General features: G+C 49.9%; 1 protein-coding gene across 1 annotated transcript; it reads left to right on the top strand.

Annotated features, from left to right (window-relative positions):
* Positions 1–337: 337 nt before the first annotated feature.
* On the top strand, positions 338–22652 carry CCDC159 (coiled-coil domain containing 159). The gene is made up of 11 exons (XM_083483267.1): positions 338–465; positions 2809–2851; positions 3543–3616; positions 5491–5572; positions 7415–7586; positions 8584–8651; positions 14331–14407; positions 15779–15867; positions 17668–17744; positions 21127–21236; positions 22549–22652. Exons 1-10 carry the CDS (start codon positions 385–387, stop codon positions 21225–21227), a joined length of 864 nt encoding a protein of 287 aa, XP_083339393.1. The 5' UTR covers positions 338–384; the 3' UTR covers positions 21228–21236; positions 22549–22652.
* The last annotated feature ends 847 nt before the right edge of the window (positions 22653–23499 follow it).

The following is a 23499-nucleotide window of genomic DNA, read 5'->3' as shown; positions in this document are numbered from 1 at the left end:
TGGCTTACAGTAGCATTCCGGAATTAGCCAATCATGTGCAGCCCATTGTGTAAATAATGTATATAAAGCAGATACTGTGAGGGGACATTCATTCATTCCTCCTCACCACTATGAGCTGAATAAAGAGCATGAAATCACTTTGCGACTCGGAGTATATTTCACGTTCAGTTGTAGGCGCTGGGAATAGAAACTTGCAGCACCACCTAGTGGCAAGTTTTCACACCTCCAGTCCAGGGGCTTGGAAACCAAGAGACCGGGGCACTATAGGGACTCACTGCTCAGGTCCCAGCGTTCTGCTGGTTATTGGTCTGGGTCTCCTTTCTCTGACCCTCCTGCCAAATCAAATGTAAACGCTGCCTCCTTCTCTCCCAGGAGCCATTGTTGATGCCAGTTTCCCACAATGATATGTGCCGAAACCTCTCTCCTAGCTGGTGCCTGTCTCGGGCAGGCAGCACGATGCCAATGGTAAGTGTCGTGGGTGGGCTACAAGACGGTGGCAGAAAGCGCTTGTGTTCTGCTAAAGGAAGGTCAGGAGGGGCAATCCTGGCTCCTTGGTGGGGGCTGCTTAAATAGAGAGCCTGCCAAAGCTACAAGTGACCCACAAGCCACAACTGTAGCCCAGGCTCTTGAGTATCTGGCTTGAAGGTGACGTGAACTGCCAGCTTGGATTTTCTTGTTGCAGTCCTGGCATTGCGGGTGGGCAGGCAAGCCTGTTCTGGTTATCCCTGACCAGTGGCGTAGCGTGGGGGGTGCAGGGGGGGCCGGCCGCACCGGGCGCAACATCTGGGGGTTAGGGTTAGGGGGCGCAAATCCACGGGTTAGGGGGCACAAATTACTTGCCTTGCCCCGGGTGCTGACAACCCACGCTACGCCACTGTCCCTGACACGTGTGTGAGAGGGAGGCAGGTTTGCACCCACCAAGCTGTACTGCCAACATTACTGATGTTGGACATGTGGCGACAGGGGGGCAGGGGGTGCTCAGTGATGGAGCTTCATTTAAATCAAGTCTTACTGATTTAAATCAAGTCTTACTGACTAGTGATTTAAATCAAGATTTAAATCAATTTGATTTAAATCAAATCCACCCTGCTATAAACCGTGGCATGCTCAGTCGCTATCCCTCTATGCGGCAGGGAGAAGCAGGATTGCGCCCTCTAGCACTGCCTCTGACTTACAGAGGAGTCCATTCCACTGTTGAACGTTTCCTGAGGTTTAGGGGGAATCTCCTTTTTTGTAACTTGAAAGCATCGGTTTGCGTCCTGTCCTCCGAAGCAGGAGAAAACAAGCTTGCTCCATCTAGAAGAGATAGCTTATGCTTGTACAACCTATAAGATTTAGGCATCCATCCCATGAGGAACCCAATTCCTGACTGTCAGAATGCTGTCATCGGCTCCTGTTTGGTCGCCCAGGAAAGTATAAAGACAAGGAAAAGTTTCTTACTGTCCTTTTTTATTTCAATCCTAACAGAGAGAGGCTATAGAACCCAGCCTCTTGGAAAATGGTGTTGTCTCAAATGAATCTCCACCCCATCCCCCGTCTCTCCTACTTCCTCATTCATCTCTTCTACGGGTGCTGCTACATGCCCTCTGTCTTTGAGCTCTTTGCTCTCTGACTTTTAAGGCTCCCTGGGTTCTGGGAGGTGGAGGATCTGGAATGCTTTCTAATGACAACGTGTCAGCCGAGTGTTGTTCTGGCTCTTCCATGATTTCCCAGCTTTCCCCCTCATCTGCCTCTAGGCTGTGACTTCCCTCAAAGCCCCTGTTGTAAATCTATACAGTGGTACCTCGGGTTACATACGCTACAGACTCCGCTAACCCAGAAATAGTACCTCGGATTAAGAACTTTGCTTCAGGATGAGAACAGAATTTGTGCTCCAGCGGCAGCAGGAGGCCCCATTAGCTAAAGTGGTGCTTCAGGTTAAGAACAGTTTCAGGTTAAGAACGGACCTCCGGAACGAATTAAGTACTTAACCCGAGGTACCACTGTACTGTCTTCCACTTCCTCCTCCCTGGGAGGGTCAGGATGGGGAAGCGGTCTCCACTATTCATTCCTCCTCTGCCCAGTCCCTGACATCAGCCCCCTCTCCAGAGCCCTCCTCCTCCCAACCCGGTGGTTTTGGTCGGTTGATGTGGCGTGTATGGAACACCCTTTGCAAGTCTGGCGCATGGACATATTCTGTGTATTCCCATGATCTTTCTTCAGGGCCATAGCCCTTCCACGCAATCAGGTATTGCAACTTCTTTCTTCATATCCTGGAGTCTAGAATTTGTTCTACTTTGTACTCTTCCTCTCCTTCTACCATGGCGGGAGGCGAAGGTGCTTGTCTCCTGACACTGACTAGGTGGAGAATTGATGTTATACACAGCTGACCACACACAAGCTTTCCACTCATCGGGAATCTAGGATGCAGAAGGCTATTGACTGAGTAGAGAGGATATTCACACGGTCTCTTGCCTGATGATTTGTCGAATGTGCGGCTGTCAGAAGGGCAGAGCTAGACTGCCTGTGAATGTTGGGAGAGTGGGTTTAATGTATATAGTCCTATTCCCTCCACCCCACACGTTGCATATGAAGGGAGGGATAACAACTGCACAACTTTTCAGTCAGGAATCCTGTATAATAGAGGTACCTTTGCTGGCAGAACTTCAGAGAAAACCCTCTGCTTGCATTGGGTGCCAGGCCATCTGATTCCATCCCACAGGTCTCCACCAGGTTCTCTGGAGTTCTTGTGGACCACTGTTAAAGAGTTAGCTTATTGGAAGGAGGCAGATGGTGATTATTATTATTATTTTGCTCCTTTTTGTGCAGCACGCCCAGAGCCAGCTTGAGATAGCTACTATGAAGCCAACTCGTAAGTGATATTCTTTGCCTTGTGACCTTGCAGAAACTTAGCTGACTGGTGATGGAGATAAATGTGGAAAGGCCAAGTGTCTCTCCTGCTTGGAGGTGATCTGGAAGGAAGCAGGGAAAACAGCAGAGCTGGACCAACACTTTCTGGTTTGCAGTCCCAGGCTCCAGCTGCAGTGAGAATCGGGCTTCCGATGGAAGATAAAGAAGATAAAGTCCCTAACAGAGAAGAATGGCAGATTAAGTTGATGGATTATGCCAAAATGGCTAAAATGAGCAGAAGAATCAGAAATCAGGAAGACAAAATTTTTAATAAGGAGTGGGGGGAATTTATAATATATCTTAAAAACCACTGTAAACAGCAAAAAATGTTAGTAAGATTGAAATAACACTTGTAGTTTAATGGTGAATTTTGGATACAATGGAGATGTAAAAGATCTGGATTATCATAAAAGATCCAGGAGGAAATGATTAACAATAGGACCCACAAAGGGGAGGAGGAAAGTCCAGGAGATTCTTTGGATTCTTGGTTTTATGTTGTGTGTTGGATATGTAAAATTTTAATCTGAAAAACCAGATAAATAATTTCGTATAAAAAAGAGAGAATTGGGCTTTCTGATCTTCAGCCTGAGCTTCAGATGTTGATTTCCACCGCTGGGTGTTTCTTATGCATAGCTGCTGCCTTTCTCTTGCAGTAATGGTCCCAGAATCCCAGATGTTGAAAAACGAAGTGGATCTTATCAAAGCTCAGCTGCATGCTCAAACCAAGGTAAGGTCTTGGGCGGAGGTAAGGCTGTGGAAGATGCTCGTTTCTGATCCAGGTACATTTGGGAAAGCACTTAACCATTTAACCATTGGAGTTGGGAAGCCTTGGCTTAGTAGAAAGGGAAGGAGTCAGACAATTGGTCCATAGAGCTTAGCATTGGCTACAGCAACAGGTAGATAATCTCTAGGGTTTCAGGAAAAGAACATTCCCAGCCCTGCTTGGAGACTTGGAAGAATTTAACCTGGAACCTTTCCCACATTATTGCAGCACAGTTAATATCGGAAATGTATCTAACATGGCCAACAGCTTGGACCACTGCAATGCGCTCTACGTGGGACTACCTTTGAATGTGACTCGGAAACTACAACTGATCCAGAATGCGGCAGCTAGACTGGGGACTGGGAGCGGCCACTGAGACCATATAACACTGGTCCTGAAAGAACTACATTGGCTCCCAGTACATTTCCAAGCACAATTCAAAGTGTTGGTGCTGACCTTTAAAGCCCTAAACAGCCTCGGCCCACCCAGTATACCTGAAGGAGTGTCTCCACCCCGATCATTCAACCCGGACACTGAGGTCCAGCTCCGAGGGCCTTCTGGCAGTTCCCTTACTGCGAGAAGTGAGATTATGGGGAACCAGGCAGAGGGCCTTCTCGGTAGTGGTGCCCGCCCTGTGGAACACCCTCCCATCAGATGTCAAGGATATAAACAACTATCTGGCTTTTAGAAGACATCTGAAGGCAGCCCTGTTTAGGGAAGTTTTTAATGTCTAATGTTTTGCAATTTTTTATGTGCTGTAAGCTGCCCAGAGTGGCTGGGGAAACCCAGCCAGATGGGTGGAACATAAATAATAATAATAATAATAATAATATGATGATGATGATAGTGGTAGTAGTAGTTGTTGTTACCAGATAACCTCCAGGACTCACAGGCAGAGCATGAAGGCAAGAGCTCTCTCTCTGCTCTGTGGTTAAGTCAGGGACCTTGACTACAAGAGGACTGTGTCTTCATGCCAGTCATCCAGTGCTGCCTTCCAGTCTGCAGCCTCTGCTCTCCCCTGCGCTGGTACCCTAACACAGAGGAGAGAGACTTTCTGTTCCTCATCAGGCAATGGCATTACCACCTGCCTTGCCCCACCTAGCCTTTCCCAGACTATGACTTTGAGAACAGCAGCAGCAGCAGCAGCTGGGAAGAGAGGAGTTCATGGATATATATATATTTTTTAATAGTTTTATAAATTGTGCTTCTTTGTTTTTCAGTTTGATCCTTTTACATGTTTTTGTGGTACAGTGGTACCTCGGGTTAAGTATTTAATTCATTTCGGAGGTCCGTTCTTAACCTGAAACTGTTCTTAACCTGAAGCACCACTTTAGCTAATGGGGCCTCCTGCTGCCGCTGTCGCTGCGCCACAATTTCTGTTCTCGTCCTGAAGCAAAGTTCTTAACCTGAAGCATTATTTCTGAGTTAGTGGAGTGTGTAACCTGAAGCGTTTGTAATCTGAAGCGTCAGTAACCCGAGGTACCACTGTATTTTATGCATTGTGATCTGCTGTTACTTCTATTAGATTGGTAATTCTTTATTGTGGTTGAACTGTTTAATTATTATTTGCTGGTGTTTAATTTTACTGTTTACTGTTGGATTGTTGAATGTTGCTTTGTTTGATATAAGTTGTTTATTTTAAAGTTATTGTGATTTTTATATCAGATCAGATTTTTTTGATATTTTTTATTATGCTTTTGTTTCTTGGAAGCTGCCCAGAGTGGCTTGGGCAACCCAGCCAGATGGGTGGGGTATAAATGAAATATTACTACTACTGCTACTACACAAAGGCAGTGGCTGTGTGCATTAACCCTGTCTTTGCCATGTTTTCCTGCCAGGCTTTTCAGGCATTGAGCCACTCAATCACCTTGTTGGAGCAGGAGAGCAACCAGCAACAAGGTCGGATCAAGGAGCTGGAAGGTAAGGATTGTGGAGACTCCTAAGCACCAGCCAATCTGGAGCATGGCTTTAAAATGCATTGGTGCTGCTTACGGCTTTGCAGAATGTGGTCTGCTCAGTATTTAGTATAGCTCCAAAGGGGGCATCACTTACCTGTGCAAAGGAGGAATGATGATCACCTTTGGGGATTCCGTGTGTTCAGAATTCTCCATGGAGCCTGGTGTCTTAATGTGTCTGGTCCTGATGGCTATGAAATTTCTGCAGGCCTTCTACAGAAACACCACAGAAGTGAACTGGACCGCAATATCCGTTCATTTCAGTGTGACTCCATCTGGAAAAATTCCTAGTACGGTTTTCCTTAGGATCCCAAGTCTGTCATGACTAAGACTTTGAATAATTGGAGGAAAGTAGCTTATTACAATGTCCCATCTTAATTGCAGGTCATGCTCTGTGTTCCAGTGTGTGCTAATGAGTTGGGTATTCTTCACAATTCTACGTAGCCAGTTGATACTGATTTTGCAAATTACCGTATTTTTGCTCTATAAGACGCACCAGACCACCTAGTTTTTGGAGGAGGAAAACAAGAAAAAAATATTCTGAATCTCAGAAGCCAGAACAGCAAGAGGGATCGCTGCGCAGAGAAAGCAGCAATCCCTCTTGCTGTTCTGGCTTCTGGGATAGCTGCGCAGCCTGCATTCGCTCCATAAGACACACACACATTTCCCCTTACTTTTTAGGAGGGAAAAAGTGAGTCTTATAGAGCAAAAAATACAGTAATCACCCTACTCTGTTAAAAGGAAAACCTGGCATGCTGCACCACGGAAAGGCCAAATTCTTCTATTCCGCTTCCGTTCTACAAAGTGCTTTGTAGCCTCCTGAAGCCCACCCTGCTCAGCTCTCCTAGCAAGACTAATATATTTTTAAGCTTCTCTCCACAGCCATAAAGACAAGAAACCCAATAATTTAAAAAACGAAAGCCAAGAATGTTGGCAGACTAAGTTCTGCACCTGATGCGAAACCCCACACTTGCGCAGTGCAATCAAAGGTGTGCTGAATACTTGCCGCCTCCTCAGATTAGTGCAAGCCATTTTGTGCTGCCTCTGTGAGAGCCAGTGTGGTGTAGTTTTTTATTTTAAATATAATTTTTATTAACAGGCCAATCAAATCACATTATTTCCAATCACATTAGTTCACTCCCGATCTTCGCTTGATGTATGTGCTTTAACTTCTTTCCAATTATATATTTCCAATTATATATTTCAAGCCAAAGTGAACCAGTGCACTAATTGGAGACAGCGTCAGGAAGAGCCGGCTTCACATGAGGGCTTGTGCCAAGTGTCTGCACCCCCTTCTTTCAAATCCAGGGGTGAATTATGGACACCGCTGGCAAGGCAGTCCTCCCCATCCCCTTGGGGGGGCCGGGAAGGCTGCATACTTCCCATAGCAGCCTCTTAATTACCTCGAGTGGGTCGGAGAGATGTTATTGTCAGCCATCTTCCAATGCGCCCCCTGGTGCCCCTGAGCCAGTGTGGTGTAGTGGTTAAGAGCGGTAGATTCGTAATCTGGTGAACCAGGTTTGTGTCTCCGCTCTTCCATGTGCATCTGCTGGGTGACCTTGGGCTGGTCACACTTCTCCGAAGTCTCTCACCCCACTCACCTCACAGAGTGTTTGTTGTGGGGGAGGAAGGGAAAGGAGAATGTTAGCCGCTTTGAGACTCCTTCAGGTAGTGATAAAGTGGGATATCAAATCCAAACTCCTCCTCCTCCTCCTCCTCCTCTTCTTCTTCTTCTTCTCCTCCTCCTCCTCCTTTGGTGGTCTTGGAAAGCTCTGCTCCAATGACTCCTTTGTCTCTTCCTGTCCAGAGGAGGTGCAATTTTTTGCCCGCTCACCTCATGGGGAGATGTTTGATAGCCTCATCCAGAAAAGGATCCAGGATGTATGGAAAGTCATGACCAGAGAGGTCCAAGGACTCCATGGATCCATGATCGAGAAGGAAAGCTCCATGGAGAACCTGTCGCAAGAGGTCCTTGAGAGGTGGGAGAAAACACGGGGGGCGATAGAAGAGGGAAGGGGCTGTTAGGTGGAGTGCGAGGTCATATTTCACAGTCCTCAGTGCAGTATTCAATGCATATCCGATCCTGGCCCGACTGCGCTGCTGCCAATTAGTTTCTGGGCCCAATTCAAAGTGCTGGTTTTGACCTATAAAGCCTTAAACGGCTCAGGACCACAATACCTCAAGGACCGCCTCTTTCCATATGAATCCTACCCGGACCCTGAGACCAACTTCTGAGGCCCTGCTTTGTGTGCCTCCTCCTTGAGAGGTGCGGAGGGTGGCAACATGAGAACAGGGCCTTTTCTGCAGTGGCTCCCTGCCTGTGGAATGCTCTCCCCAGGGAAGTTCGCCTGGCACCTTCATTAGATACCTTTAGGCACCAGGCAAAAATGTTCCCTTTTAACCAGGCCCTTGGTAGACCAGACTGACATCCTATACCCTTTTAGAATGTGGCTCTTTTTTTGGGGGGGGGGTGTTATTGGGTTATTGTTTTTATTTTGATTTTATAGATTGTGATCTTTTCTATGAACCACCCTGAGACCTCCAGGTATAGGGCGGTATATAAGGAAGTCTTGATCAAGGGCACCCCTGGCTGGCTTGGGTCTCCATAGATCCACTGACACATCTAAGCAGGCTTAGGTGTCAGGCTGGAGTGAAAGGAGTTTGGTGGATGATCTTAATCCAGATGTAACCAAGGCAGTACTCTTTAGATGTTGGACTACAACTCTAGATATTGGACTACAACTCCCATAATTCTTGACTATGCCCATAGTGGCTGGAGCTGATGGGAGTTGTAGTCCCAGAACAAGTGCCATGCACCATGTTGGAGACCTTCAACAGACCAAACTGGAGTGACAGTGTGCTGGAAGAGAGTGTTGCTCTCTTACTTTCTCAGTTAGTCTCCATTACTGTGTTTTGAAGTTCTCCCTACTTTCTTTTCTCCCCCCCCCTCCCCACCCACCTTTGCTCAACCTGCAGCAAGAATTTCCTTTGGGAGGAGCTGGAAGCTGTGCATGGTGAACTGCGGCGCATTCATCAGAAACTGAGTATGTAGCTGCTCCGCTCATTTTCCTTGTGTCCTTTGCAGCACCCGGAGCGTTCCCCCTCTCCTACATGCAGTGGGTGCCTCTCCAGCCATGCTGGAAGGAATTCGGCAATTGCTGATCACTCCGCTCATTCTGCCAATCAAAGTCTTTCAGCTTGTCAGGTGGAACAATCCCCCCTCTCCTCCTTCCCTCCTAGGTTTCAAAAATAAAATGGGTTGGCTTAATACACACACACACACACACACACACACACACACGGAACTAACCCGTTCCGGTACTTCCGGGTTTTGGCGCATCCGTAACCCGAAAACGCGCAACCTGAAGCATCTGTAACCCGAGGTATGACTGTGTGTGTGCGTGTGTGTGTCTCAGAGAAATAGAAGCTTGGAAACTGGAGCTAACTCATTCACACATCACTAGCACTGCTAAAAAGGGTAAAATAAATTAAGCATGGGTCCCATTTGTAAAGGGAAAAAAGGGTTCTTTACTTCCTATTACAGTCAAACCTCGGTTGCCGAAAGGCTCTGTTTTGGAACGTTTCGGCTCCTGAATGCCGAAAACCCAGACGTAAACGCTCTGGATTTCAAACTTTTTTGGAAGCTGAACGTCTGACGCAGCTTCTGCTTGTGTGCAGGAAGCTCCTGCAACAAATTGGAAGCCGTGCCTCGGTTGTCAAATGTTTTGGAAGCCAATCGGGCTTCTGGAACGGATTGTGTTCGACAGCCAAGGTTTGACTGTACTTTATATTTAATGAACGAATAAATAAATATTTGCAAGGATGGCTTTGGATTCTGACTCTGGATTGTGAGAGGAGGTTTTCCAGGTTCCCTTGTGCAGCAGAGAGAGAGAGAGAGAGAGAGAGAGAGAGAGAGAACACGCAAAAGAAGGAGAGTACCTTATGTGTTTAGTGGGACAGCACACAGTGTATTTGCCTTGACTATCTGTTAGTCTCAACCATGGGTAGGCAAACTAAGGCCCGGGGGCTGGATCCTGCCCAATTGCCTTCTAAATCCGGCCCATGGACGGTCCAGGAATCAGCGTGTTTTTACATGAGTAGAATGTGTCCTTTTATTTAAAATGCATCTCTGGGTTATTTGTGGGGCATAGGAATTCGTTCATATATTTTTTTCAAAATACAGTCTGCCCCCCCACAAGGTCTGAGGGACAGTGGACCAGCCCGCTGCTGAAAAAGTTTGCTGACCCCTGGAACCCTGCCCTCTGCTGACTGGAGCCATGCAAGGTTGCTTATACCCAACACTCTCAATACAAGAGCCAGTGTGAGGAGTGGGGGAACAGGAAGGGTAAGAGAGCATTGGGAAATGATATATAATGAATTGAAAAAAATGTTTAAAAGTACCTTTCCAAAAACCCAGAGTCCACTCTGTTGGGGATAATTCAGAGGGAAATTCCCAGGTGTCAAAAAAGACTATTAATGTATGCCACTACTGCGCCCTGTGTTTTGCCAGCCCAAAAATGGAAAACAAGCGAGGTCCCAACTAAAGAAGAATGGCAACTTAAACTGATGGAATATGTGCAGCTTGCAGATTTTACATATAGAATAAGAGAACAAGAAGAATATATGTTTAAAGAAGACTGGGAAATGTTTTCTGAATATATGGGTGAAAATTGTGTACAGTGGTGCCTCGCAAGACGAAATTAATTCGTTCCGCAAGTCTCTTCGTCTTGCGGTTTTTTCGTCTTGCGATGCACGGTTTCCCATAGGAATGCATTGAAAATCAATTAATGCGTTCCTAGGGAAACCGCCTTCAGACCAGGTCCGGGGACAGTCTGTCCCCGGACCTCTTCTGAAGGCTGGGGGAGGGGACAGCTTTCCGAAGTGGGGCGGCTGGGGCAGCTGTCCCCGCCCCCCGCCCCACTTCGGAACAGCTTTCCGAAGTGGGGCGGCTGGGGCAGGTGTCCCCGCCCCCCCCGCCCCACTTCGGAACAGCTTTCCGAAGTGGGGCGGCTGGGGCAGGTGTCCCCGCCCCCCCTCCCCACTTCAGAACAGCTTTCCGAAGTGGGGCGGCTGGGGCAGGTGTCCCCGCCCCCCTCCCCACTTCGGAACAGCTTTCCGAAGTGGGGCGGCTGGGGCAGGTGTCCCCGCCCCCCTCCCCACTTCGGAACAGCTTTCCGAAGTGGGGCGGCTGGGGCAGGTGTCCCCGCCCCCCCTCCCCACTTCGGAACAGCTTTCCGAAGTGGGGCGGCTGGGGCAGGTGTCCCCGCCCCCCCTCCCCACTTCGGAACAGCTTTCCGAAGTGGGGCGGCTGGGGCAGCTGTCCCCGCCCCCCCTCCCCACTTCGGAACAGCTTTCCGAAGTGGGGCGGCTGGGGCAGCTGTCCCCGCCCCCCTCCCCACTTCGGAACAGCTTTCCGAACTGGGGCGGCTGGGGCAGGTGTCCCCGCCCCCCCGCCCCACTTCGGAACAGCTTTCCGAAGTGGGGCGGCTGGGGCAGGTGTCCCCGCCCCCCCGCCCCACTTCGGAACAGCTTTCCGAAGTGGGGCGGCTGGGGCAGGTGTCCCCGCCCCCCCGCCCCACTTTGGAACAGCTTTCCGAAGTGGGGCGGCTGGGGCAGCTGTCCCCGCCCCCCCTCCCCACTTCGGAACAGCTTTCCGAAGTGGGGCGGCTGGGGCAGGTGTCCCCGCCCCCCCGCCCCACTTCGGAACAGCTTTCCGAAGTGGGGCGGCTGGGGCAGGTGTCCCCGCCCCCCCTTCGGAACAGCGTTTTAAAATGCTGGGGGTCGGGAGCGAAGCGCTCCCGACCCCCAGCATTTTAAAACCTCCCCGGGACGCGGGGAGATTTTAAAATGCTGGGGGTCGGCAGCGCTTCGCTCCCAACCCCCAGCATTTTAAAACCTCCCCGGGACGTCTTTTGCAGCAAGGGGCTGCAGGGAGATCGCTTCTCCCCCCAGCCCCTTGCTTCAAAAGAGAAGACCCGCTGTCCCCGGGGCAAGCTTTGTTTTGCGAAGCAAGCCCATAGGGAAATTCGTCTTGCGAGGCAACTCGAAAACGAAAAAACCTTTCGTTTTGCGAGTTTTTCGTCTCGCGAGGCGTTCGTCTTGCGGGGTACCACTGTACATTTGAAAACGTTGGCAGCATTAAGATAAATTCAACAGTGTAAATAAGTTTTGAATGATGCAATGAGTTTTGATGGATGTAACAATGGATTACTGAATGGTTTAGTTCGTGTAAAATATGCAGGGATGTAGGGTATGCAAAATGAACCACGGAAAGAGAAGAAGGGATGTCATTGATTTAAGGTTGTTTAAATGAATATTTTGAAATGTAAATGAGAAAATTTTATTTTACACACACACACACACACACACACACGTGAGTGGCGCTGTGGGTTAAACCACAGAGCCTAGGGCTTGCCTATCAGAAGGTCGGTGGTTCAAATCCCCACAATGGGGTGAGCTCCCGTTGCTCAGTCCCAGCTCCTGCCAACCTAGCAGTTCGAAAGCACGTCAAAGTGAAGTAGATAAATAGGTACCACTCCGGCGGGAAGGTAAACGGCGTTTCCGTGCGCTGCTCCGGTTCGCCAGAATTTGAGCAGGTGGCAAATGTGAATGGCTTTGGACTCAAGCATAACTCTGTCTGCTGGGCCACCTGGTTTATACCTTCAGGGTATATAGAGGGGAAAGGTCTTTGCCCTCCCACTCAACTAGGGTAATAGAATTAAAATCTCCCAAGTCCACATGTGTTCATTCAGTTGGCATCAGCCAGTCCAACTCTCCCTCCTACAACTGAATATTTTATAGACTTAAAAGCTTTCTCTGGACCTTTTGCAACCTTTGCTTTAAAAATCTTGGAGGAAGGAGACTTTCCCAGCCTCCCAAAGCGACTTGTTCTATCGCTGAGCTGCTCCTGTTAATTAGAAAGATTTCCTTTAATTTAACACTCTTGCTTAATCTCGTCTCGTCCTCAGCGGTGAACTCTCTCATTCGCTTGTCTTCCATTTGATTTTGTAACATCAGCAGCTGACCTTTGAAGTGTGGTTTTTAAATTAATTGTTCCCCTTGCAGCAGGTTCCCCGTCCCCCCAGTTCTACATATCTCAGGTTTGCTTAGGAGAATTGTGACCAATGTTGAGACCCCAGATATGGAAACTCTTGGCACTGCCTCCCTTCCGCCTTCAAGTCAGGATCCACTAGGGCAAGGATGGGGAACTTGTGGCCCAGCAGATTTTGAGATCCAGCTCAACTTTGATAAAAAGTTAGTTATCTTGATTTCTGGTACGTGATTTCTGCATATTCCAGAAGTTTTTGTATCCATTCTTCCTTTGCTGGGACTTCTTCCTTCTTTCCATTTTTGGGCAAGTAACATTCTTGCTGATGTAGATTTCTATACAATTTAGGTACTTCTGTCCCTATAATTCCCAAAATAAAAGCTTCTGGGTGTGTGTGTTTTTTAAATAAAAGGTATTTTGAACATCTTTTTCAATTCATCGTATATCATTTGCCCCTCTCTTTGCCCCTCTCCCCAGTTCCGAATGAACGGGAAGATGAATGACCAATCCCAGAATCCAATGACATGTGGGCATGTTTAACAGGGAAAGTTTGGTGCAGGAGAGGCCAAGCCAATGCAGGCAGGAGCTGAGAGCAAGCAACCTCTTGTGCATTGTTGAATTTGAAGGGGTTATTTGCTGAGACCTTTGGCGGACACCATAGGAGGCATTGACAGGCACACTGGTGACCCTCTGGGCTAAGCGCACTCCACCCCTTTGCATCTAGTAGAGCGCAAGCAAGGGGTCCTTGCTTCACCAGACTCCAGAAACCTTCAGGCCTCTACTCCCAGCTGAGGGTCTCAGCTGTGGCTGTTGCGCGGCGAGTCCCCTCCTCCCCTAGGTGGAAGTAATGACACATGACACAATTATTAAGGTTAATGGGCTAAAAAAGGCCACAACTTTATTGGTTACAGGTGATGAGCGGTATTGGCTTAGGCATTGGTTCTAACCGACTATATCCGACTTCAGCCCATCCACTTGAAGTCCGGGAAGGGTTAACCACCAGTACGGGGAGTCCTGCTGATGCACATCAACTAGGAACTCCCCCAGGGTCACCGTTAGGGGGCGTGCCTTAGGCCCTCCCTAGGCTTCGGACAGGGCCACGCCCCCTAGAATCCTTTAACAGAGTACTCTTCAATATGTGGGGCAGGTGATGGCGCTACCTCCCCTCTTCCATCTACAGAACTATACCAATGCCTAACCACCAATCCCAGAAAGTTGTGACAATTTGCTACGAGGTAGGTGAAAACCAAGAGTGGCTGGTGCCAATTTGCCAAGTGGAAAAAAATCCTACCAGGCCCCTCAACAGCGACCAACCAAGTCCATAGCAAGGTCAAAGAATGAAAAACCTTATAGGGCGGGAGGGTGGGAAACCGGAATGGCTGATGAGCGACAAAGAGGGAGATTCCGGGCCGCATCCTGCCTTTATAGGGCAGGCCACGCCCCCTGAACCAGCTGATTGGCCGGCCAGGGGTGACATGGCCAGGAATCCCACCAATCGTGCGTGTGGTGGGGCCGTGAAGCCCGCAACCCCATCTCCTTCTTAGGGTGGAAGTGGCTTTTACAAGGTCTAGCTGGCAGAAGGAGGGCGTGTGTGCACAGTTCCTGGGCAAGAAACAGAAAGGTTGAAATGCAGAGGGGGAAATCTTGACCCAATGTGTTTGGACTCTTACTGTAGAGGACCAGGAGGCTGATATCAACAGGAACCTGGCCAGCATTAAGAAAATGCAGGCGAATCAGCTGAAGTGCACCAAAGTGAGTAGCTTCTCTTGGCTCAGTTCTCTGAGATTTCCAGCGTCAAGAGATGGGTGTGTTTGTGGGACCTCTGCATGGAGACGGTGTTGTTTGTTGCACAAGTCTGTATCAAAGGAAGCAACACCCCATTGCCTTCAGCTGTAGATTAATGGGTTGTGTTCAACTAACTTGCTCGGGGCAGACTCAAAGAAATTAACGGCTTCGCTTGACATAGGTCATTAATTTCAATAGGTCATCTGTGAGATAGTGTCTGAGGCTAAGAGGCCACCTGGGGTTCTCAGGATCCTAGAAACCCAAAGATGGAGATCTCTGACTCAGATGAATAGAAGCTGAATAGGAAAACAGAAAAGCGCCGGCTCCTTTGATGGGGGACGAAGTGTGTGTTGTATAGATCACACAACACTTGTGTCCTGTTTGATGTGTGGCCATCCAGGCCATGGATCTTGTGGCAATAAGCTTGAGAAATTCATTCTCCTCCTTGGAGATTCTCTTCTTTGGTGATCACTTGTAGCTGAGTGAGATTGCCTTCCATAAACACGGTTCTAACCGTGAGTCCGTAAGTGACGGTGGAGGACAATTCTGGATCCACACGTCCTTCCACAGTGGGGACATAGGTTTCCGGACGGGAGTTGATCATGGTGAGGGTTTGCCAAGCATGCCTTCCTCTTAGCACGTTTCTCCCTTTCATCCTGAGTTTGAGCGTCTTCAAAGCCTTTGGTAAAGGCTGTTCTCCAGCTGGAGCACTCACAAGCCACTGTTTCCCTGTTGTCAGTGTTTATACTACCTTTTTTTTTAGATTTGCATCCTTGGAGCACCCCTACTGGACAGCAGCAAATACTGTATTTTTCGCTCTATAGGGCGCACTTTTCCCCCTCCAAAAATTAAGGGGAAATGTGTGTGCATCCTATGGAGCGAATGCTGGCTCCTTGGCTTCAGCGATAGCAATGCGAAGCCTCCGAAGCGCAGAGGGAGAGCTCCCTCCGAGCTCCTTGGCTTCGCGTTGCTTTCGCTGAAGCCTGGAGAGTGAGAGGGGTCGGTGCGCACCGACGCCTCTCGCTCTCCAGGCTTCAGGGATAGCCGCCTGAAGCCTTCAGAGTGCAGCGCGAGTTCCCGCTACGCTCCGGAGGCTTCGGGTTCCTTTTGCTGAAGCCAGGAGAGCGGGAGGAGAAATGGAAGGGGCTCCGTTTCTCCTGCCGCTTCACTGAAGGGGCGCTGAGCAGAGAGGAGGAGATTTTTTTTTCTTGTTCTCCCCCTCTAAAACAAGGTGCGTCCTATGGTCGGGTGCGTCCTATAGAGCGAAAAATACGGTAGCTGCTGGCTGCCGTCCTCCCAGTTTTGTTCCTTACTTGTATCCTTCCCTGGTCTTCCTAGTTCCTGGGCCAGCTGAAGTGCAGAACAGCAGGCGATGCCTTAGAAGCTGCGGATAATAAGCCTGTGACTGAAGAGCTAAACAATATCTGGTAAGTACATCATCTTGGGATTCCTATCAAGAAATCTCACCCTAAACACTCGCTAAAGCTTCAGCCTATCCTGTCCCTTCTATTTAGTGCCCATATGGGCTGCCTTGAGGGGTGAAAGAAAGGGCAGCCCTCCTTCTTCTACTTTTGTGGACTTTGGTGTTGTGAGACATCACCTTGCCAACAAGGTCTGTATAGTTAAAGCTATGGTTTTCCCAGTTGTGATGTATGGAAGTGAGAGCTAGACCATAAAGAAGACTGATCGCCGAAGAATTGATGCTTTCGAATTATGGTGCTGGAGGAGACTCTTGAGAGTCCCATGGACTGCAAGAAGATCAAACCTATCCATTCTGAAGAAAATCAGCCCTGAGTGCTCACTGAAAGGACAGATCGTGAAGCTGAGGCTCCAATACTTTGGCCACCTCATGAGAAGAGAAGACTCCCTGGAAAAGACCCTGATGTTGGGAAAGATGGAGGAGAAGGGGACGACAGAGGACAAGATGGTTGGACATCTTGAAGCTACCAACATGAGTTTGACCAAGCTGTGGGAGGCAGTGGAAGACAGGAATGCCTGGAGTGCTCTGGTCCATGGAGTCATAAAGAGTCGGACACGACTAAACGACTAAACAACAACAACACCTTGTTCAACTCTGTAGGCCTTGAATTTCCTATACCAGGAAGTCCCACCTCTGCTCCTCACTTTTACATTTTCATACAGGCAGATCCAAATTCCGCATAAAGATCTGCCTGTATTTTGGATCAATGTGTACACGTATCTGGAAACAAAAGGCTGTTGTATTCCAGACACATGCATCAGATTAAGAGAGTGAGAGAAGCATGTGACTGTTTTCACATTGCAACATCCATACCTTGGATTTCTCTCTATGAAAATGTAAAGAAGTCGCCCGGGTCTGAGGGATCAACTAGATCAGTGGTTCTTAATCTTTTTTGGGTCATAGACTCCTTTGAGAACCTGATGAAAGCCATGGGTCACAGAAAAATGCACGCAAGGATACAGAAAGAAACAGGAAAGAAATCAAATGAGGGGGATTGGGGTTTTTTTGCACCCGGTTCATGGCCCCTCTGAAGCCTATCCATGGCCCCAAGGTTAAGAACCCCTGAGCTAACCCGACAAAGAAGTTGAAAAACATCTTCATGTATGCGACAACAATGGCGAGAGTCTTAATAGCACAAGGATGGAAGACTGAGGAAATCCCGACTAAAGAATTTATGGCAAGAAAAACTGATGGACTATGCAGAACTGGCAAAAATGACACATAAACTACGGGACAAGGATAACTGTGACTTTAAAGAGGAATGGGAACCTTTTACAAAGTATCTAAAGATGCAGCAAAGTGAATTGGACTCCCTGGCAGGCCTCGAAGAAACACTCACAAACTTTTTATTGATAATAATCAGTTAGATAAATTAAGGACTTACACAATTCTGTAACATGCAGAGAATAGCATTTATTGAGAAACCAGAGATTGGAACTGAGGGAAGTCGGGGGGGGGTGTTTATGGGAGGGAGGAAATGAGGGGGGAAATTAAGGATATGTTTTAAGAGAATATGTTTTGTTGAATTACCTAATTTTTTTTAAAAAAAACAACACAAAACAAAACCCCTGAGCTAGACGTTGGTGACCACAGTGATCAGGAGCCTGGGTTCAGCCTGGAGAATTTATTTCCTGTACTATCTACCAAAGGGGAATGAAGACCCATGAAGGGGTGGGTCATGTTTCTGCCCTGCAGTCTCAGCAGCAGGCAGTCTACCTGGAGGTCCTTGTCTCTTCCTCCCATACAGGTCAGCTGTCAACACGTTGCGCAACTCCTTCACCAACAGCATCTGGAGTGACAAGAGGGGGTCTCAGAGGATGAAAGGTGAGTTGCAGCAGTGGTCCGGACTGGAAAGAAGGCACGTTGGACAAAATATTCCTGCATTGCAGGGGGTTGGACTAGATGGCCCTCGTGGTCTCTTCCAACTCTACGGTTCTATGATTCTATGAAGTGTGGGCCCCATTGGGCTGGGTGACCACAACCTATCTGGCATGGCTTTCCAATGGGGGCCTCTCCCTCTTGACTTCTTCTTTGGACATGAATCTTCAGCTTGCAGTTTGCATTTCTTAGTACAGAAAGTATTGATCAGATGTCTAGATATCTTTCCTATTTAATTAATTCAAGAGGGTCCTGGAAGCTTCTCTGTGTGAAAGAAACAAGCATGTTTGGGTTATTCCTTCAGAGAAGGCTTAAACTGGTTCCGTTATCTCTTTCTGCCAAGGTCATGCTGACTATAATAGTGAGGCCGGAAGGAGCCCGGGTTTCACTTTCTCTTTCGATCTCTCTTCCTTCCGGTGTGGTGTTCTGTACAGTGGTACCCCGCAAGACGAATGCCTCGCAAGACGGAAAACCCGCAAGACGAAAGGGTTTTCTGTTTCGGAGGCGCTTCGCAAGACGAATTTCCCTATGGGCTTGCTTCGCAAGACGAAAGCCCATAGGGAAATCTCCGGGGACCTGTTTTAAATTGCTGGCGGTCGGGAGCAAAGACTTTCGCCCACAGCCGGCCTTCAGAAGAGGTCCTGGACCTCTTCTGAAGGCCGGCGGGGGGCAAAAGTCTTTGCTCCCCCCCGCCTGCCTTCCCGGGACAGCGGAGACTTCTCCGCTGCCCCGGGCGATCTTAAAATGCTGGCGGGCGGGAGCGAAGCGTTCGCTGCCGACCCCCAGCATTTTAAAATCTCCTCGGGACAGCAGAGAAGTCCCGCCCCGCTCGGGATGGCGGCGCAGAGCTGTCTGCCGTGCCGGGATCAGCGCAGCTCTGCACGGCCATCGGGAGCCGGGGGCGAAGCCCGCCCCGCTCCAGATGGCCGCGCAATGCTGCCTGCAGTCCCGGGACTGCAGGCAGATCTGCGCCACCATCCCGAGCGGGGCGCTAAGTCCCGCCCCGCTCAGGATGGCGGCGCAGAGCTGTCTGCCCTGCCGGGACTGCAGGCACATCTGCGCCACCATCCCGAGCGGGGTGCTAAGTCCCGCCCCGCTCGGGATGGCGGCGCAGAGCTGTCTGCCGTCCCGGGATCAGCGCAGCTCTGCGCGGCCATCGGGAGCCGGGGGCGAAGCCCGCCCCGCTCCAGATGGCCGCGCAAAGCTGCCTTCAGTCCCGGGACTGCAGGCAGATCTGCGCCACCATCCCGAGCGGGGCGCTAAGTCCCGCCCCGCTCGGGATGGCGGCGCAGAGCTGTCTGCCATCCCGGGACTGCCATCCCGAGCAGGGCAGGAGCCTCCATAGGCGCGCGTCACCTCTCCAGCTGGGAGAGGGCGCGCGGGGCTAAAGCAGCCCCCTGCGACCCTCCCCCGGCTGGAGAGGTGACGCGCGCCTATGGAGGCTCCTGCCATAGGCGCGCGTCACCTCTCCAGCCGGGGGAGGGTCGCAGGGGGCTGCTTTAGCCCCGCGCGCGCTCTCCCAGCTGGAGAGGTGACCCGCGCCTATGGAGGCTCCTGCCATAGACGCGCGTCACCTCTCCAGCCGGGGGAGGGTCGCAGGGGGCTGCTTTAGCTCCCCGCGCGCTCTCCCAGCTGGAGAGGTGACCCGCGCCTATGGAGGCTCCTGCCATAGGCGCGCGTCACCTCTCCAGCCGGGGGAGGGTCGCAGGGGGCTGCTTTAGCCCCGCGCGCGCTCTCCCAGCTGGAGAGGTGACCCGCGCCTATGGAGGCTCCTGCCATAGGCGTGTGTCACCTCTCCAGCCGGGGGAGGGTCGCAGGGGGCTGCTTTAGCTCCCCGCGCGCTCTCCCAGCTGGAGAGGTGACCCGCGCCTATGGAGGCTCCTGCCATAGGCGCGCGTCACCTCTCCAGCCGGGAGAGGGTCGCAGGGGGCTGCTTTAGCCCCGCGCGCGCTCTCCCAGCTGGAGAGGTGACGCGCGCCTATGGAGGCTCCTGCCATAGGCGCGTGTCACCTCTCGAGCCGGGGGAGGGTCGCAGGGGGCTGCTTTAGCCCCCCGCTCGCTCTCCCAGCTGGAGAGGTGACCCGCGCCTATGGAGGCTCCTGCCATAGGCACGCGTCACCTCTCCAGCCGGGAGAGGGTCGCAGGGGGCTGCTTTAGCCCCGCGCGCGCTCTCCCAGCTGGAGAGATGACGCGCGCCTATGGAGGCTCCTGCCATAGGCGCACGTCACCTCTCCAGCCGGGAGAGGGTCGCAGGGGGCTGCTTCTCTGCTCCCGCCCGCCAGCATTTTAAAATCGCCCTGGGACAGCAGGGGCTTTTAAAATGCTGGCGGTCGGCAGCAAAGCCCTCCTGTCCCCGGAGCTTGTGGGGCGGGAGGTGGGAAGAAGGGCTTTTCTTCCCACCACCAGCCTTCAGAACAGCTTTCTGAAGGCTGGGGGTGGGAAGAAAAGCCCTTGTCCCCCCCCCCCAGCCTTCAGAAGAGGTCGGGGGACAGACTGTCCCCGGACCTGGTCTGAAGGCGGTTTCCCTAGGAACGCATTAATTGATTTTCAATGCATTCCTATGGGAAACCGTGCATCGCAAGACGAAAAACTCGCAAGAAGAAAAAACTTGCGGAACGAATTAATTTCGTCTTGCGAGGCACCACTGTATATAGCAAACTTAGTGTTAAGTTTTAGTCTTATTAAGTTGAGTCTGCTGCAACCGGATTTCTTATGGGCAGTGCTAATCCTGAACAGTGGCGTAGCGTGGGGGTGCAGGGGGGGGGCTGGCCGCACCAGGCGCAACATCTGGGGGTTAGGGTTAGGGGGCGCAAATCCACGGGTTAGGGGGCGCAAATCCACGGGTTAGGGGGCGCAAATCCACGGGTTAGGGGGCGCAAATCCACGGGTTAGGGGGCGCAAATTACTTGCCTTGCCCCGGGTGCTGACAACCCACGCTACGCCACTGATCCTGACTGTATTAGATTTGTGACTATTGTGCTCATTTGCCTTCAGCAGCAGTACAGCTCTGCTGGATGAAATGCAATTGCCTCCGGTCTATGTTTTGGGAATCCTGCAACGTGTTTGAGCTTTTAACTCTGCTAACTATACGTTGGAGTTCTGCTCTGGATCAATATTGAGTAGAATTCCATGACAGGTGTGTATCGCCCATTCTGGTGATAACAGTTAGTGGAAAGGGTGGAGGGGGTGTCAAAAGGAAAGTGCTAGAATAGGCAGGTATTGCTTAGTTTGACTTGAAGACACCAGGAAAGGTAGGGGCAAGGGGTGAGATGCTCAGCCATGTATGGCTCAGGGCTTGAGGAAAAAGCTCTCTTGGATCTTTTTACAGGTCGGGGCAGCCGACATCACCGGAAATGTAGCTCACCTGAGGCCTTTTTATCGGACTCAGCCCTAGATCAGGCCCGCAGTAGCTCAGAGCACAGCTCGTAGAATGCAGAGGTGAGTCCGCAGGTTGTTTCTCGTCTTTCTCCCGCCTCATCCTAAATAATAATAATAGTAATAATAATAATAATAATAATAATAATAATAATAATAATAATAAAAAATAAAAATTTATTATTTATACCCCACCCATCTGGTTGGGTTTCCCCAGCCACTCTGGGCGGCTTCCAACAAGGGATTAAAAATATGTTAAAACATCCGTCATTAAAAACTTCCCTAAACAGGGCTGCCGTCAGATGTCTTCTAAACGTCAAATAGTTGTTTATTTCTTTGACATCTGATGGGAGGGCATTCCACAGGGCAGGTGCCACTACCGAGAATGCCCTCTGCCTGGTTCACTGTACTTCGCTTCTCAGTATCCGGGTTGAATGATGAGGGTGGAGACCCTCCTTCAGGTATACAGTGGTACCTTGGGTTACATACGCTTCAGGTTACATACGCTTCAAGTTACAGACTCCGCTAACCCAGAAATAGTACCTCGTGTTAAGAACTTTGCTTCAGGATGAGAACAGAAATTGTGTGGTGGCGGCGCAGCAGCAGCAGGAGGCCCCATTAGCTAATGTGGTGCTTCAGGTTAAGAACAGTTTCAGGTTAAGAACAGACCTCCGGAACAAATTAAGTACTTAACCCAAGGTACCACTGTGCAGGTAAATGGATGTACAAGCAATCTGTCCCCTCCCACTCCACTTAAGAGACCACCGGGTGACCTCAGGCCAGTCCCTGACTCTCAGCCTAAACTTACCCTACAGAGTTGTTTGTGAGGATGAAATGGGGCAAAACCAGGAAGGGGGAAGAGAGGTAGGTACACTACCTTGAGCACCTCAGAGGAAAGGTGGGGGGGGGGTCAAAGTCCCAGCCCAAGAAGAATGGCAACTTAAACTGATGGAATATGCGCAACTTGTGGACCTAACATATAGAATAAGAGAACAAGAAGAACATACATTTAAAGGAAATTGGAAAATGTTTATTGAATAAATGGGGGTTGGAATTGTGTACACTTGAAAATGTTGGCTGCATTAAGATAAATCCAATAGTGTAAACAAGTTTTGATGGTTGTAATAATGGAATACTGAACGGTTTAGTTTATATAAAATATGCAGGGATTTATGTTATGCAAAATGAACCATGGAAAGAGAAGAAGGGAAGTCGCTGACCTTTTAAGGTTGTTTAAATGAATATTCTCAGAAAATTTAATAAAAATTATTCACAAAAGAAGAAGAAAGGTGGGGGCTTAAATGCAATAAGTAAAAGAAATGAATAAGACCCAGGCGCCGGGCAGACGAACTACACCTCCTGTCCTGTCTTTTAGGTATAGAGCAAGACTCAACTCAGGAACCTGGAAAGACTGGCACCTTCCTGGGGGCTGAATTATGGACAGTGCAGATGAAATTAAACCGCGCTGCTTGGAAAGAAGGTTGTCCTGGACATAACTAGCAGAAGAACCCAGAGAGCTCCTTTCTACTAAGTCTCAGGCCCTTGGTTCATCTAACACAATATCACCTGCACACTGGTTAGCAGAGGTCTTTGCCAGTCCCACCTGGAGATGCCTAAAGGTGAACTAGGAGCCCTGGGGGTGTGCAGAGTATGTGATCTGCCCCTGAGCCATGGACCTTTCCTGTTGTTTAGTTGTTTAGTGCTGTCCGACTCTTCGTGACCCCATGGATCAGAGCACGCCAGGCACTCCTGTCTTCCACTGCCTCCCGCAGTTTGGTCAAACTCATGTTGGTAGCTTTGAGAACACTGTCCAACCATCTCGTCCTCTGTCGTCCCCTTCTCCTTGTGCCCTCCATCTTTCCCAATATCAGGGTCTTTTCCAGAGTCTTCTCTTCTCATGAGGTGGCCAAAGTATTGGAGCCTCAGCTTCAGGATGTGTCCTTCCAGTGAGCACTCAGGGCTGATTTCCTTAAGAATGGCTACGTTTGATCTTCTTGCAGTCCATGGGACTCTCAAGAGTCTCCTCCAGCTCCATAGTTCAAAAGCATCAATTCTTTGGCGATCAGCCTTCTTTATGGTCCAGCTTTCACTTCCATACATCAGTACTGGGAAAACCATAGCTTTCCTAGCTCCTTGCTATTGGGCAGCTGGGGATCACCTGGTCAGCTACATTCCTGCCCCCCCCCATAGTGGGTACCTGAACCCTGCCTCTTTGTTCCCACTCATGCCTTTTCCATCCACTAGACACTACTTCCCTTGTTTAAAGTGTGGTGTGAACTTTAATTAGTGCCAGCGCCTTCTGTCAAGAGCTCGGGTGTAACCTACA

This window comes from Podarcis liolepis (assembly GCF_965112155.1).
Source record: "Podarcis liolepis genome assembly, chromosome: 17".
Lineage (NCBI taxonomy): Eukaryota > Metazoa > Chordata > Lepidosauria > Squamata > Lacertidae > Podarcis > Podarcis liolepis.
This window is presented reverse-complemented; position numbering and strand designations above follow the sequence as displayed.